Genomic DNA, 16,622 nt, shown 5'->3' on the forward strand with positions numbered 1-16,622 from the left:
CCTCGGAACGAGAAAGAATTGAGCAATGACATTATTAAACCAAGCTGAGATAAAACACGTACATCATTTAGACACTTAAGGAAATTATTTTAACAGAAAACAGTCACTGTGATATCTTGATACGCTAGCTTTCATAGTAGTAAAAACATATCTGGCATCTTCCAAAATTGGCCAAATATCATGGACAAATAAGTAGAAATATTCATAGGCTCAAAAAAAAACTGACCGCGCTAAATTGTCACCAAGCAACGAATATTTTTTGAACGATATTTCAGAGCTCTACAACTAACTCTGCAATCCAAAAGACAAACTCGGAAAGCATAAGGCAGGTACCACCATAAACAAAAGGAACAGAGTAACTCCCAATAGCAAAAAAGTGTTTGTTGAGAAGCTAGAGCCCTCTGCAAATTCGCGAGAATAAAATATCGGTCAGAATTTTTTTAAATGCTGAGATTTTAATTTTTTTTATAAGAACCTATTCGAGTTTTTCTGCTCTCAAATAACCTATGATTAGAGTGACACGCAAAGTCAGTTTCAGAGTGAGGAAGTCATTATTGAGAGTGATGTAAGTCACGCGCGATCAACAACTTAATCACGCGAATGAAAAAAATACTTGCACCATTAAGAATGGAAATGACTTCCAGCACGCAATTGTGGTGATATTACATAAACAAAGGAAGAAAAAGCAGATTTGAAGTGATTGTGAAGACACATGGTCGTAACAAAAATCTTGAGAGCAAATAAAAAATATGACCCGAAGCATTCCGGAAGCAACTCGAACCGCCGGAACTTCACCAGCTGAACGGTAGCTACAGCCAAAACCATTAGCTTTTTGATTTAAAACAGCTATTCTTTACCGCATCATATTTGAATTATTGATAAATATTTAAACCTCGGAATGAGAAATATTTGAGCAATGACATTAATAAAACATGCTGAGATAAAACACGTACATCATTTAGACACAAAAAACTTAAACCTAAGTACATTATTTTAACAGAAAACAGTCACTGTGATATCTTGATACGCTAGCTTTCATAGTAGTAAAAACATATCTGGTATCTTCCAAAATTGGCCAAATATCATGGAAAAATAAGTAAAAATATTCATAAGCTCAAAAAAAACTGACCGCGCTAAATTGTCACCAAGCAACAAATATTTTCTGAACGATATTTCAGAGCTCTACAATTAACTCTGCAATCCAAAAGACAAACTCGGAAAGCACAAGGCAGGTACCACCATAAACAAAAGGAACAGAGTAAAACAAAGGCATAAACAAAAGGAACAGAGTAACTCTAAATAGCAAAAAAATGTTTGTTGAGAAGCTAGAGCCCTCTGCAAATTCGCAAGAACTAACTATCGGTCAGAATTTTGTTAAATGCTGAGATTTTATTTTTTCATAAGAACCTATTCGAGTTTTTCTGCTCTCAAATAAACTACGATTAGAGTGAAACGCACTCATTTGACCTTATCTCTTTGAATTAAAGTGAAGAAAAGTCAGTTTCAGAGTGAGGAAGTCATTATTGAGAGTGATGTAAGTCACGCGCGATCAACAACTTAATCACGCGAATGAAACAAATAATCCCACCATTAAGAATAAAAATGACTTCCAGAACGCAATTGTGGTGATATTACATGAACAAAAAGCAGATTTGAAGTGATTGTGAAGACACATGGTCGTAACAAAAATCTTGAGACCAAATAAAAAATAAGACCCAAAGCATTCCGGAAGCAACTCGAACCACTGACACTTCACCAGCTGAACCTTAGCTACAGACAAAACCATTAGCATTTGGACGAAAAACAGCTATTCTTTACAGCACAATATTTGAAAAGATTGGTAAAAATTTATACCTCATAACGAGAAAGATTTGAGCAGTGAAATTATTAAAACAAGCAAACATAAAAACAAGTACATCATTTAGAGATTTAAAAAACTTAAATTTAAGGACATTATTTTTACAGAAAACAGTCAATGTGATACCTTGATACCGTTAACTTTGATATTACTAAAAATATACCTGGTAATGTCCAAAATATGCCAAAATTCATGGAAAAATGTGCAAATATATTAAAAGGCTCAAAAAAACTCACCGGGCTAAACTGTTACGAAGCAACAAACATTTTTTGAACAATATATCAGAGCTCTACAATTGACTCTGCGATCCAAAAGACACCATCGTACAGCATAAAGCGGGTACCGACAAAAGCAAAAGTAACAGACTAAAACAAAGGAAAAAACAAAAGGAACAGAATAACTCTCAAAAGCAACAAAAATTGTTTACTGAGAAGCTAGTGCCCTCTAAAAACTCACAAAAAAAATATAGGTCAATATTATCAAAATTAATTCCCGCCAAGCCTGTGGTACATTATATATGAAACTAATTGCAAACTAAAAAATTTGAAAAATAACAAAGAAGATAAAAGGAGAATTTTTTCACTAAAAAACTTGTTGACAAAAACATTCTAGGTCTGAGATGAATGCCAGAATGATACACACTGGGATTTAAACAATGCAAAAACATTGCAAAAAAAATCCAAGAGAAAAAGACTACATCGTAAACTTCGAAAGTTCAAAAACAAATAGGAAAAAGAATTAGAAGAAGAGGATTTTGCTGGGCGTTCATGGCTCAGAAGATTTTATGCCCAATCTCATGTCTAATTAAGAAGAGATGAAACAGCTAAAACAATTAAAACCCTAAAATATTTAGTGAAAACAAATTGTGGAAATATTGTTTAAACTGCGTTTATGAAAGATTTCACCGAATTTCATTGAAAACGCCAAAAACCGAACCAATTGTTCGCAACACAAAATTAAAAAACGTGCAGCTGCAAAGAAAGAATTTTTCTACAAATTAAAACAAAAAATAACAAAACCGAAAGATTTGACAAAAATCTCGAAAATGGGATAAGTATATGTAAAATTCCATAAAACAAAAATGACGAATCTAAAGAGCACTTAGTCTAAAAGAACTGCCTAATGTATAAATTGTCCAGAGGAGGACGTTGCCAATTTTACTTATTTTCTAGAAGTATGTCCTTTCAAAGATTCAAGAAAAAAATCCAATAAATGAAATCCGAAAATTAGAAAAATAAAAATATGTGCTCATTTTTTTACTTAATAGCCATTATTAGGCTCTCAAAAACTTTGTGGCATCAATTTCAGAGATCTACATTTTAATGAAGCATTGCTCAAAAACAATTGACTGTAAAACCAAATTACAAAGAAAGACTGAGTAAAATGCACGAAAAACGGTCAAAACGATTATCTATATGCACCATTCTCTCAAAAAACACTTTTCAAAGTCGAGAAGTCATTCACAGAACGCAACGCATGATCAAAAAACTTCTCTGGCTCAGAAAAAAAGTTCATACAATATTACTCACTTTCGCTTTTAGGTCAAAAAGTTGTTTGAACAAATAGTATTTCCGCTAAAAAAACCCTCAAGGAAACCAATAACCCTCTTCGATTCGTAAAAAACTTAAGAGAAGGCCAATAATAGCCCCATCTATCGCTGTGCGGCTATTAATAAATCGCTCAACTATCGCTCTCTCAGCTATACATTTTAACCAAAAATTGAGGGAAGCATCACACTATGGAGAAATTAGGAGGCACAATTTTGAGTAGCAAATATGTGATCGATTGACACTATATACCTAACTGAAGAGATTTAAGAGATTCCTGATAGTTTTCTTGAAACTTCAGGAGCACTCCATAATTGTAGAGCAAGTCACAATTATAGTGTGATAGTTTGTCCTTGAAAGCGTTCTTGTACGCCTGGAGCGCTTGCTTCATTGTCTCGGGCTTCTGACCGTCCACAAAGAATTGAGAAAAGTGCGCGTTACCCAGAATGTACCACGAAATGCCATCCGCGAAATCAATCTGAATGGCCTCCTTCACAAGTTTTATTGACAGATCCATGTACTCCTTCAAAATTGAGAAACAGAGCAATTAATTCATTCATTCACAGCACAGCCTCAAGCAATCCTTTCCAAATCAAATCGCCAGTTAATCATATTTAATCGGTATCATGGCACATCAATAAATGTTGATAAAATAGCGCGAAAAATCTAATTGCAGGAATTGAGATCCAGCTGAAGCTATTTTGCGGTTATGAGGCTTAAAATTTAAAACATCGCCGGTAGATTGCCGGAAAATAGCCGCCGTTGACTCGCTAGACCCACATCGGGAGTGAAACAGAAAAAGAAAAGATAGAAACTGACAAAAAATTCCTAAGTTTCAAAAATTGTTCTAATTCAGTGTGCTATTTCAGTTAAATTCTAAACCGTTACTTACTTCAGCTTCTAAACTGAAAGGTATTAAGCTCAATACTAAAATCAGCTAGCAATCGCTCTAATGAACGTTGATAACCTAATGCACTATGACTTAATGACCGTGATTTATCGGTCTATACCATTTCTTTTGATTTTGCTCTTTTAACATTGACTGTATTCATTATCTTGCACAACTCATTGAGTGAATGGATCTAAAAACCATTCAGTTGAAACAGTGAGTGAGGTAAGTCAGAAGTCAAACGTGAAAATCGCGACTTATGGTAAAACGAAAAACGTGATCAAAAGGTAAAGCGAAGTTAAAAAAAAACATAGCAGGACAAGTCCTGACGTACAATTAAAAGAATTTTAATCGACTAGGCCAAAAATTAGACCTAGAAAGGGTTTATCTTATTTTATTTCTAAAAAATAAGATAAAAAAACAAAAATTAATGTCGAAATGCCTCATGTGAACAAAAAGCCACTGGGGCGAGAAATGGAAATTTGATTCAAATAAAAACTAGGCCTATACTGAACCATGAATGGATTGGGAAAACAATTTAGAAAAAAATCGATCCCAAAAATTTAAAAAAAGTAAAAAAAAAATCAAAGTGAAATTGCCGCATGTGAACAAAAAACCAATAGCGAGAAAGTGAATTTTTGTTCAAACGCCGTTTTCTCACGCTACTTAAAATTTAGAGCCAAAAATTTCACGCAACCACTCGCTTTCTCGCTCCACTTCCTGTTTCGGCGTGACCAAAATAATAACTCCAATTTGACTTCGAAAATCATGAAAATGTGAAAAGATCTTAAAAAAAGGCAGCGCCCCAATGCAATTCAAATTCCTTGAATTGTAAAAAGGAGAGCGCCTGAATAATAGCCGGTTGAGAGATTGACGGCGCAACTGGCAGTGCCAGAAAATAGATGCAATAGTTTCCTTAACCTGCAGTCTGGAAAAGATATTGAAAATAAGAATGAAGAATTCAGGAATACTAATTGTTTAGATGTTATAATTTGATTCGAAAGAAATCGTGTAGCTTGTGTTGTTTCTTTTAGCTGACCTCAAATATATTTCAATTGGAGTGAAGTATGTTCAGTTGAACTTATCTTCTCTAATTAAAGTAAGAAAAATCTATGAGAGGGAAAAGTCATTTTAAGAGAAGCAATGATTTCCAGGCCAAACTCATAAAAATCGCTCTAATAAGAGTTAAAAAGGACGTAACATAAGCAAATCAGTCGAAATTGTCAGAATGATTGAGTAGGAGATTCGAAGTGAGAGTAACAGAAAACTTGACGAAAAAAACAGCCGCAAGAAACAGAGAATTCCAGAAACAATAGAACTTTGTATTACTAGATAATAATCTAAAAACGTTGAAAATCGGCCACGCTTAATTTCTAAACTCCATTAATTAAAAACTGCGAGGAGGTAAGTCAGAAGTCAAAAGTGAAATTGAGACTTATGCGAAACAAGAAACGTGAACTAATCATAGCCGTTTTCAGTCCACAAAAAATTTTCAGTATTGGCGTCACTAGATTTCAAAACATTTAGTACATATTTCTCTCCTGTTGGTATTTCCTGTTGCCCTCATTTCAATCTATTGCAAAAATAAATAGCAGGAAGACAAAATAAACAGATTAAAAGCCAAAAGCAAAAAATCAATTATTACAAAAACCTAGATCAAAACCTTTTCTTAGGACAAAAAAGGTCTTTGCACTCATAAACATCAATCATAAATATCGTATAAGTAATTCGGATGAAATGTCCAAACTCCAGTATATTAGATAAAACCAATAGAAAAAAAATCTCATGCAAAAGTAAAAAGAACAATTAGAAAAAAACTCTCCGTGAAATCTCTGGAAAACTCACAGTGAAATAATGAAATCGCAGAAAATTAAATTACTAGAAGCAATTCATACAACAATGATGTCAACAATGAAAAAAAAATAGCCGAAAATTTTATATGGAGAACTACAAACTCAAAAGCATACAGTGTTAACATTTGTCTAGGAAGAAACCCACTTTTATATTATATCACAGCAATTCACACTATCCACAAAGATACAATAGGACAAATGCAAATAATAATCTTGGACAAGAGGACAGCATAAGGCGAATCTAAGTTGATATAGATTCGGCTGTGTTGAAGTCTACAGAGGAATCTATCGAAGAGAACCAAACGACTCATTTTGTTGAGAGTTCTTTACTGTGAGATTTTATCGAATGAGTTTTGAAACCTGATAAAGGAAGACCAACAAGGGCTAAAATATATGGCTCAATTTACCAAAAATTTCGAAGGTACACAATAAAGTTTCGAAGGTATACAATACCATTTTGAATGTATAATACAAAAAAGAATAAGGAACAATGTTGCACAATGTAGAAAAAAAACTAACTATCAAATTTGAAAAATAAACTAAAGGAAAAAAATTGAAATAGAACACAGCTAACTCCAATAATCCAAATTAAAAATTCGAAAAATGGAGAATGAATCGCCAAAATCGGATACGTGTATATAGAGTTTCAAAAAAAGAAAAGCACCTGATGCCAAAAAGTGAGGAATAAATGGAGCAAGAAAAAGTCTGTTGCCGTATACACTGCGCGACGCCTACTCCAAAGTTAAAAACGAATTAATAAAAAAAGGTAAAGTTTACTAAAATTTGATAAATGTGAGCCGGTTTGCTCTTGAAATACATTATTTGATCGTTAAAACAATTCAATATCAACAAGAACTAACTGACAGTAAAAACTTGAGCCGCTCAAATGGACGCAAAACGGCCAAAAATTGTCATCTGCATGCTCTATTCGGCCATATCGCAGAAATCATTGAGAGTCAAAAACACAATCAACGCAGCGCATGAATAAAAAACTTAAACATAAATCAATTCACATGACATTTTACTCCCTTTCGCTTTTAGGTCAAAAAGCCGCCTCCAGACAGTAAAAACCTCAAAAACACCAATCCTCCTCTTCGACTAGTAAAAACCAAGATGACACCAATAATAGCCTCGCTATCACTTCGCGGATATTAGTTAGTCAAATCGACAAAAAACGGCTAAAAACGGTTATCTGTTATCGCTATTCTCTCGAAAAACTAAGTGCCAATCACTAACTCAGTCAACACAGCGCATGAACAAAAGACATCTCCCGCTCAGCAAAAAGTAGTTCACACGGCAATTTAAGTTATTTTGCTTGTAGCTCAAAACACCGCCTGAACACATAGTTTCCAATAAAAACAAAAAAGACACTAAATAAATGACACTCGATATTAAAATCGACCGACAAGTAACTTATCTAATAGCTGTTACACAACTGGCCGTTTTCTTTTAAACATGGCAAAAACTGACAAAAAGTTTGCAATGAGTCTGTAGAGAATTTAGGTCAGTGCTTTGAGAAATATGAACAAAATCAGCTAAGAAGTTGATTTTAGGCTCTTTTTTTTAAATTAAAAGGCTAAATTATAACTAAAATGAGCCAAAATTTTGTTGAAAGCGTCACGTTAAGAGTTTCAACGAGCTTTCATCATCATTAAAGACAAATCAAAAGCAACAATACAGCGAGCAACTTTAATATATTGCAGCAAAATAAACCAAATGGGCTCCCTAATTATACCACTACATTTCTAGCTGAAACATATCTATCGCGCAAACTGACTGAACAAAAAAACTGCGGAGCAAATAGTCCCACCTACTCAAGAACAATTTGGAATACTCAATATCCTTTGAGTCATGCATCGAAGTCGATTGATCTGAACTTACCAAATGCTCCTCCTTATCCTTGCTGGCAGCTGCCACTTGTCTGAGGAGGATGGACAGATTGCGCTTGCCTTGTTTCGTGATCTCAGGATCGGAGGACTTCAGGCTTTGTTCAAAGCTCAATTTGGCACCCTCCCTGTCCAACTTTTTCCAAAAGCATTCTCCTAATTGCACGTGGATGTCTGTGATGTCACCTAAAAGGAACACAATCAATTTTAAACAACTAATTAAATTTATGCGCAAACTATACCATGCCAGAGTTTCTGTATGGAATATCGGGTAGGTCAGTATCAGTTGCATGCTCTTCAAACATACCCGGCAGATTGCCGGAAAATAGCCGCCGTTGATTCCAATATGCATGATTGGGATTGAAAGAATAGATATTAAAAAAAAAGATTTTTGTACAAAAACATTTTTTAAGTCCGATTTATTTTGATGGCATTTCGTAGTTGAACATAACGTACTTCTGTTTCTTAGAGAGAGGCTACAGGGGCTACTATCAATACCAATAGTGGGCATCTAATAATTTTAGCGTGCATCTAAAATTGGGCTTTATGGGTTTATCCCGTTTCTATTTCTGACTTCAATTTTTTATACTGACTCTGTTCATTTTGAATTGCTTTATTGAGCAACTGATGTTCAAAATCACTTTTAGCAGAATGAGAGAAGAGAGAAACTAGCCTAGAGAAGTAAAAAAAGATATCACGCAAAATGTTGAAAAAGCGGCAAAATGAGGTAAAGCGAAACATTTTTTTATTCGACGAAGTGAAAAACATAGCAGGACAAGTCCTGAAATACAATCCAAGTAATTGAATGAAAGACAGACCTAATGAACCTGACCAGCAGATCAATTGAACAATCCCAGCCAACAAGACAATCTCAAAACTTGAGAAACTAAAAGAATCAAACAATCTAACAAAAAAACGATCATTGCTAAAACCCTTGAAGCTTTTAACTGGAAGGCCATATATGACTCATTTCAAAATACTCATTAACTCACTCAAAAACCTTGAAAGAGATGAATATGCCACTAAAAGTAGATAAACTGGACAAATATGACAAATGCATCAAGAAACTGAGAAGAGAAGATTTAAAGAATTTCCAAAAATAGGGCTATAAAAAAGTCAACATTTTTTTACTGTGGATTTCTGTTCTGTAAACCGTCTACAACATTTAGAAACTTTCGCTGGCCAGTAAAGATAGTTAAACTCAGAGAATGACAAAAAAAATCGAAAAATTTGAAAACAATCGAAAATTTTAAATTGCAAGCTCTATTTAAAAAAATCCCTATAATTGCAATATTAAAAAATTGCAAAACTATTTTATTGCCCCTAGAAACTATGTAGCAACGTACTAGCAAACTCTATAGGAGGTTCCCTGGCCACTGAATAAAAATTTCAAAAATTTAAAAAAAATTGCAACTTTCTCAAAAAATTGGTAAAAGATATTAAAAAGTTGAATTCCATTCCACGGCCAAAGATATTTTCAGTAAACTTTTAGCAAACCCTAGATGAGGCTTCTTGCCCCCTGGGGCTGGAAAACTTGAATAATGATAATAAATGTCAAAAAATTTGAAAAAAACAAGTTTGATTTAAAAAAATTGGTAAAATTCATAAAGTAAATGTTTAAAACCACTTTATTACCACTAGAAACTATGCAATAACCTATTATTAAACCCCAGAGGAGATTTTTTGACATCAAAGTCTGAAACAACTCAAAAAATGACAAAATTTTCAAACAATTTGAAAAATTAGTATAAATTACCGTAATTATGTTTGGAGTAGCAATAGATATAGCGCTTAAAGTGGCCGTAAAAAGCAATTACGTCCTTCAGAGGACCTTTATCAAATTTAATAAACCTAAATTTTAGACTGGTCTAAGAAAAAATCCAAAAAATGACGAAAAATTGCAAAAAATTTCATTATTTTAGGCTCAAAAACTCCCAAAAATGACCTTTTAACCTTGAATTACGGCCTTCCCAGTAGCTTCACCACTCTGAGTACTTGAGGGACTACTAAACGCGGCTAAGGGCCTTTAATGAAACTCGATGCCCGCTGAGCTTTACCTGTTTATCCCGTTTTGAAAGCTCAAAGTCATGAAAACAGGTGTGAAAACAACTTACAAAAATAAAAAAACATAGCAGGACAAGTCCTGAAACACAATCCAAGTAATTGAATGAAAGATAGACCTAATGAACCTAACCAGCAGATCAGTTGAACAATCCCAGCCAACAAGACAAAATCTCAAAAGTTGAGAAACTAAAAGAATCAAACAAACTAAACAAAAAAAACGATCATTGCTAAAACCCTTGAAGCTTTTAACCTGAAGGCCATATATGACATATGACTCAATTCAAAATACTCATTAACTCACGCAAAAACCATGAAAGAGATGAATCTGCCACTAAAAGTAGATAAACTGGACAAATATGACAAATGCATCAAGAAACTGAGAAGAGAAGATTTAAAGAATTTCCAAAAATAGGGCTATAAAAAAGTCAACATTTTTTTACTGTGGATTTCTGTTTTGTAAACCGTCTACAACATTTAAAAAGTTTCATTGGCCAGTAAAGATAGTTAAACTCAGAGAAGAACAAGAAAATCGCAAAATTTGAAAACAATCGAAAATTTTAAATTGCAAGCTTTATTTAAAAAATTCCTTACGTTTGCAATATTAAAAAATTGCAAAACTATTTTATTGCCCCTAGAAACTATGTAGCAACGTACTAGCAAACTCTATAGGAGATTCTCTGGCCACTGACTAAAAATTTCAAAAATTTAAAGAAAAAAATTGCAACTTTATCAAAAAATTGGTAAAAGATATTAAAATGTTGAATACCATTCCATGGCCAAAAAATATTTTCAGTAAACTGTTAGCAAACCCTAGATGAGGCTTCTTGCCCCCTGGGCCTGGAAAACTTGAACAATGACAATAAATATCAGAAAGTTTGAAAAAAAACCAAGTTTGATAAAAAAAAATGGTAAAATTCGCGAAGTTAAAATGTTTAAAACCACTTCATTACCACTAGAAACTATGCAATAACCTATTATTAAACCCCAGAGGAGGTTTTTGGACATCAAAGTCTGAAACAACTCAAAAAATGACAAAACATTTTCAAACAATTAGAAAAAATTAGTATAAATTACCGTGTTTATGTTTGGTGTAGCAATAGGTATAGCTCTTAAAGTGGCCGTAAAAAGCAATTACGTCTTGCAAAGGACCTTTATCTGTAATAAACCTCATTTTTAGACTGGTCTAACAAAAAAGCCAAAAAATGACGAAAACGTGCTAAAAACTTCATTATTTTAGGCTCAAAAACTCCCAAAAATGACCTTTTAACCTTGAATTACGGCCTTCCCAGTAGCTTCACCACTCAGAGTACTTGAGGGACTACTAAACGCGGCTAAGGGCCTTTAATGAAACTTGATGCCCGCTGAGCTTTACCTGTTTATTCCGTTTTGAAAGCTCAAAGTCATGAAAACAGGTGTGAAAACATCCTACAAAAATAAAAAAGACAGAGCACCAATACAATCCAATTCTTGGATTGTAAAAAAAATAGGAGCGCTATAATAGCCGGCTGAGAAGATGAGGGCGGCTATTAATAATGTATGCTCGTGATAACTTAGTAAAACACATGTTGCTTTGAAACAGCAAATTAGAAAGCATCGCTTTTTAGTCGAGCACACATAGTGAGTGATTTTTCTCTTGTATTTGGTAAAGATGAGGCACGAAAGAATTCCTCCTCACAGTGAATCCTTGCTAAGAAAATACCCCGATTTGGAGCTCCAAAACTTTAACATTAACTAATTACAAACCTAATTTTGGGTTTAGCTTCAGAGCCTTTGTAAGCAACTCCTGGCAACTCGAGTCAAATGAAGTAGATGCATTTCTAGCTTTTCCTTCAATCCAGCACAGTTCTGCCAACTGCTCCCTAGTGAGAGTGTCCTCTGTGGTACCACAACTTTGGCTACACACATCATCTTTATAACTCGCTACAGCATTCACTACATCCTGTATTCTGTTGTTAATTCTTTCTTCTTTCAAAGATGCGTCTTCGATTGGATGGTTCAAGAAGTAATTCTTGCGAAAATCGTACAAGTCATTCAACTTTTGTTCTAATGATTCTATGCTCATTTGATCTTAAAGTTAACTGTAAAAATTAATTGCAGCTACACAGAAAATTGTAACAAACGAAAACAACCCGACCTGTGTAAATCTAGGCATTACTAAGTTCTAGCCTAGTCATATTTAAAATATATAGACTGTAGATTGTCAAAAAAGCTGAAACAGACTTATGCGCCAAAGCATATAGCGAGAAACAAATCGAGTTTAGTGGGCAGAGTTTCCTATATAATTTGTAATAACTATTTACGTTTAAGAAAAATTTTTAGACTCAACATTTTTATTCCACTCGTCAAGCCTAAATGCTAACAGAATATACAGGAAACGCTTACTGGCCTTGGAAAAGTTTGGATGTGCTATGAATTAGAATTCGCAGCCGATCAGACGTACAGCTGAATGAGAAATATCAGAGATTACTGATTAATTGTGATTGGCCAAAAAAATCAGACCAAGTTTAAATATAATCATTATAAGACATGCTTAAGTCAGCCAGCTGCATTCAATTAGTTATCTTTGCTGTGCGGTCGAGTTGAGCCACACTGCGCCAGCAACCCCTGACGGGGAAAGGATGCGACGGAACGTTTTCAGGTTCTTCAGCTCAAAACTTTTGTTAAACACATTTAAAAGCAATGAGAGCTAGTTCAATTGTTTGGTTTGGATTTTCGTTTTATGGTATTTCGCTAAATTCAGTTTTGTTTTACCGTTGCCCCGGGTTTAAAGTAAACTCAAGTGACCTGAATAATACCAATAGAGGTCATTTAGAGAGTAAGGTTAGTCGTTTATGAGTAAAAACTAACGCAATTCATTTTATAAACTAGAAAGCACATAGAAACTTAACATGAAAAACCGAGAAGGACCAAACACGGCCGAACAGAAACTGCAAAATAAGACAACGTTTGATTCACTAGAAGAGACAGAAAAAAACATAGCCATCAAATTGCCGAAAATCGCCGCCGTTGACCCGCTTGACGCATATCGGGAGTAAAACAGAAAAATAAACTATAAACATAAACCGACGAATGTAGGATGAATAGCTCTCGAACGACAAGCGGGTGGAAAAACAATTGACCCCAACGTGATTCGGACAATTGACCTCCCGATCCATAACCAGATGCACTGCCCACTCGGCTATCAGTCCCTTCTTTTTGCTAAGCTGCAACCGATTTTATATTAGCAACAAAGTTTACTTCGGAGTGAGAGCAATAGAGATCACTCAAAAATGAAGAACGAAGGCGCGAAAAAGTCACTTGAGAAGTCAAAGAATGTTCTAGAAGAAACGCGCAAAAACGGTCAAGCAAAAAAATTGCATAGAAAAGAGCAACATGTTTACAATAATTGCTATGAACTTCGTTCAAGAGCAATTATAAATTGACAAAATTTATTTCTTAGTGTCAACAAGTATTTTAACTTGGTGGGCCATTTCAGTTAGATTCTAAACTTATCCTAAATTCAACTCATACACTGAAGGCTATCAAGCTTAATGCTAACGCCATCTAGCAATAGCGTTGATTGACTTGAAAACCTAATGCACTATGAGTTAATGACCGTTCTTTATCGGTTTATCCAGTTTTTTCATTTTGCTTTTCTGACCTTAACCGCATTCACCATATTCCGTAATTCAATGGCTGAAAGAAGTAAAAATCCATTCAGTTGAAACAGTGAGTGAGGTAAGTCAGGAGTCAAATGTGAAAGACGTGACTTGTGCAAAACAAAAAACGCGACAAGGTAAAGCGAATTTATAAAACAGCAGGAAAAGTCTTGAATAATAATTAAAAGCATTGAATTACCTAAGGGCCTGATAATCAACATTTTCCAGCAACATCAAATTAATCTCATTACCCTATATGCTCAAAAAATAAAAACAATTCACAAAAAATTTCTTCCAAGATCTATTGTTTTAAAAATAAGTTTAAAAAACTTAGTAAATAAAAACTATGCATCCAGAGTACACAGTACTACTCAATGAGTACACAAAACAGCAACCTTGTGTGAGAAACGACAGATTAAGCAAAGAAGAGGGACAACTAGTTAAATGAAAGTCACAAGTAAAAAAAATCTCTAACAGTATCACTGCCAAGAATCACGAATTCACTAAATCAGTTGCAACACAAACGGAATCTCAGTCAGTAACAAAGCTAGCTAAAAATTTGAACCAGGAAATTAACTAACACTACTCTGCACTTGAAGAAAGGCCAACGATAACATTATTTTTGCGACTAAGCGAGATAATCAAAAGAAAAACAACAAACATGCAAGACTAAAAGAAAATTTTTATTTTTTGAAAATTAGGCGTCCGAACAAAAAACGATTGCTATGAACTGATGCAACTAAATAGTTTCAATTATTTCTCATTAGCAACCGATGAAATCTATCCTTAATGAGACTAAGTGACAGACAACAAACATAATAATCAACTTTTGCAAAAACAAGAAACTCTATTAGCAACAAGAGACTTGCCACTGATTAAAAAATCACCAAAAAGTAAAACTACACGAGAAACTCAACACTAAAAAACTTTAAAGTGTAAAAGTCATCAAAACAACCAATAATTAGGCTCAGTTAAGATAATTTAAGGGCACTATCACATTTTAATCTCTAATATTTTAAGACAAATAGTGACAAAGCCATAAAAAGCATTAGCTAACCGTTGAAGAAATCAAGCAATACCAAATAGGCGCAGTTCGAACACATGTATCAGTTTAATATCACTCAAGAGAATAAACAAAGCAAACACGAGTCCAACTGACGCCCGTTAAAAAAATCCATGCAAAATTAAAGAGTTGTTCAAAAGAACAATTTATCACTCCACTTTAAAGATAGTTTGAAAAGAATCAGGCTTCAACCCAAGTCATTTTTCTGCTCCTTTTACTACTTCAGCATGACTAAAAACACCACTTTAATTTGACTTCTCATTGACGTGAAGAAACCAAAACCTGGAAAAAACATAGCACAAGTCCTGAATACCAAATCAAAGAATTAATTTAACTATGACACGGATCTGACTATCAACATTTTCCCAGAAACATCAAATTAAAAAAGTCAACAAAGCACAGATCCTATATGCGCAAATACTTAAAAGCAATTGACAATTTTCTTGTTCCAGAAATAAGAGTTTTAAGAAACACCATAAATATTGACACTGCGTATCCTTAGAATGATTACAAAATAGAACAAACCTGTTGAAATCAACAACAGACGAAGTAAAATAGGGGGCCAAACTGAGAAATTAGGCAGAAATTCAGAATTATTTTTGAAAATTAAGGGTATCTAATCAAGAAAAACATAAAAAATGCATACTCAAATGTTTTAGTGGGAGCAAAATTATAGCAAAGAATTCTACTTAGTCACTAGAAATCAGAAAACAAACTTTAGAATTTCTTTTAGGAGAAAAACAGAATAGGGAAACATGAAAGCGAGATTGAAACATTCAATTAAAACGTTTCAAAAACGGTATCTAAGTCAGTAAAAGCTACAACTAAAACCTGACGCTGACAAATTGATGATAAATACGCCGCACTATAAAATAAACTTTTACTTTTTCTATTTTCAATAAGCAACAAGAACACGAGAAATGCCAGAAAAACAGTCAAGACTCAAGTTTTAAATATGAAATGAAATAGTTCAAAAGTCGTGAGAACCAACGCTATGATCTCGTGAGGTTAAGTTATTAAACATCATAAACACCGAAAAATAAACTAACGTCGATCGCATTTCAAAGCGGGAATAGGCGAGTAAAATGTTTTCGGTGTAAAGACGCTGACTGGGGAGAGGTTCAAACGCGCAACCTCTCGGACAAGAGTCGGGGACATTAACCTCTATGATAGATGGGCTATGTACACTCATCTCACAATCGGTTTCATTTCAGCAACAGACTTACTTTCTGAATGCGCGCAATTCAAAACATAGCCGGCAAATTACCAGAAAATAGCCGCCCTTGATGCACGTCGGGATTGAAACAGAAAAATAAGGAGAGACAAATTAACTGAATTTTTTTCTGATTTTTTTTTTTCAGTATCAAAGTGTTCTAATTTGGGGTGCAGTTTCAGTTAGATTCTAAAACTATACTTAACTAAGCTGCTAAACTGAAATCTAATAAGTTTAATACCGATAACAGCTAGCAAACACTCTAATGAACTTTGATAACCTAATTTTCAATGACTTAATGACAGGGCTTTATAAGTTTATCCAGTCTCTTGATTTTGCTTTTTGGACTTTGACCGTATTCACTATATTGCGTAATTCAATGCATGAAATAACTTAAAGCATGAAAATTTCACCCAAGAAATGAAATCGAAAGAATGTTCTAGAAAAACCAGTCAAGCAAAAAAAAGCATTAACAAAGACACGTTAACAACAATTGCTTCAAACTTCGTTCAAGAGCAATAAACAAAAATGGTGCAAAAACTCTAAAAAATTCTTTTTTAAAGAAGTTTAGGTCCAAATCATTGAAAGAGTTGAATATGAATGGATATGAA

At 34.0% G+C, this 16,622-nt stretch overlaps 4 protein-coding genes across 6 annotated transcripts in view; 2 read left to right on the forward strand and 2 right to left on the reverse strand.

The window, feature by feature from the left end:
- The window catches only part of LOC142358667 (dolichyl-phosphate beta-glucosyltransferase-like), a 303,077-nt gene that overhangs the window by 64,556 nt on the left and 221,899 nt on the right, over nt 1–16,622 (reverse strand). The window lies entirely within an intron of this gene.
- The window catches only part of LOC142358660 (ATP-dependent 6-phosphofructokinase, muscle type-like), a 702,476-nt gene that overhangs the window by 32,139 nt on the left and 653,715 nt on the right, over nt 1–16,622 (forward strand). The window lies entirely within an intron of this gene.
- Nucleotides 1–16,622, forward strand: part of LOC142358665 (putative isocitrate dehydrogenase [NAD] subunit alpha, mitochondrial) — a 322,133-nt gene that overhangs the window by 32,138 nt on the left and 273,373 nt on the right. The gene's annotated exons all lie outside the window — the stretch shown is intronic.
- The window catches only part of LOC142358662 (tetratricopeptide repeat protein 5-like), a 263,093-nt gene that overhangs the window by 24,573 nt on the left and 221,898 nt on the right, over nt 1–16,622 (reverse strand). The window contains exons 2-4 of one of the 2 annotated variants that reach the window (XM_075410154.1): nt 11,841–12,163; nt 8,029–8,219; nt 3,658–3,928 (exon numbers count right to left, since the gene is read on the reverse strand). In XM_075410154.1, the coding sequence (XP_075266269.1) occupies nt 3,658–3,928; nt 8,029–8,219; nt 11,841–12,159 (781 nt within the window). In that variant the 5' untranslated portion in view covers nt 12,160–12,163. Of the gene's footprint in view, nt 1–3,657; nt 3,929–8,028; nt 8,220–11,840; nt 12,195–16,622 lie in introns of those variants that run through there. The other variant, XM_075410153.1, reaches the window with a different exon arrangement.

The sequence above is a fragment of the Convolutriloba macropyga genome, chromosome 2 (genome assembly GCF_964194025.1).
Source record: "Convolutriloba macropyga chromosome 2, txConMacr16.3, whole genome shotgun sequence".
In the NCBI taxonomy this organism is placed as follows: Eukaryota; Metazoa; Xenacoelomorpha; order Acoela; family Convolutidae; genus Convolutriloba; species Convolutriloba macropyga.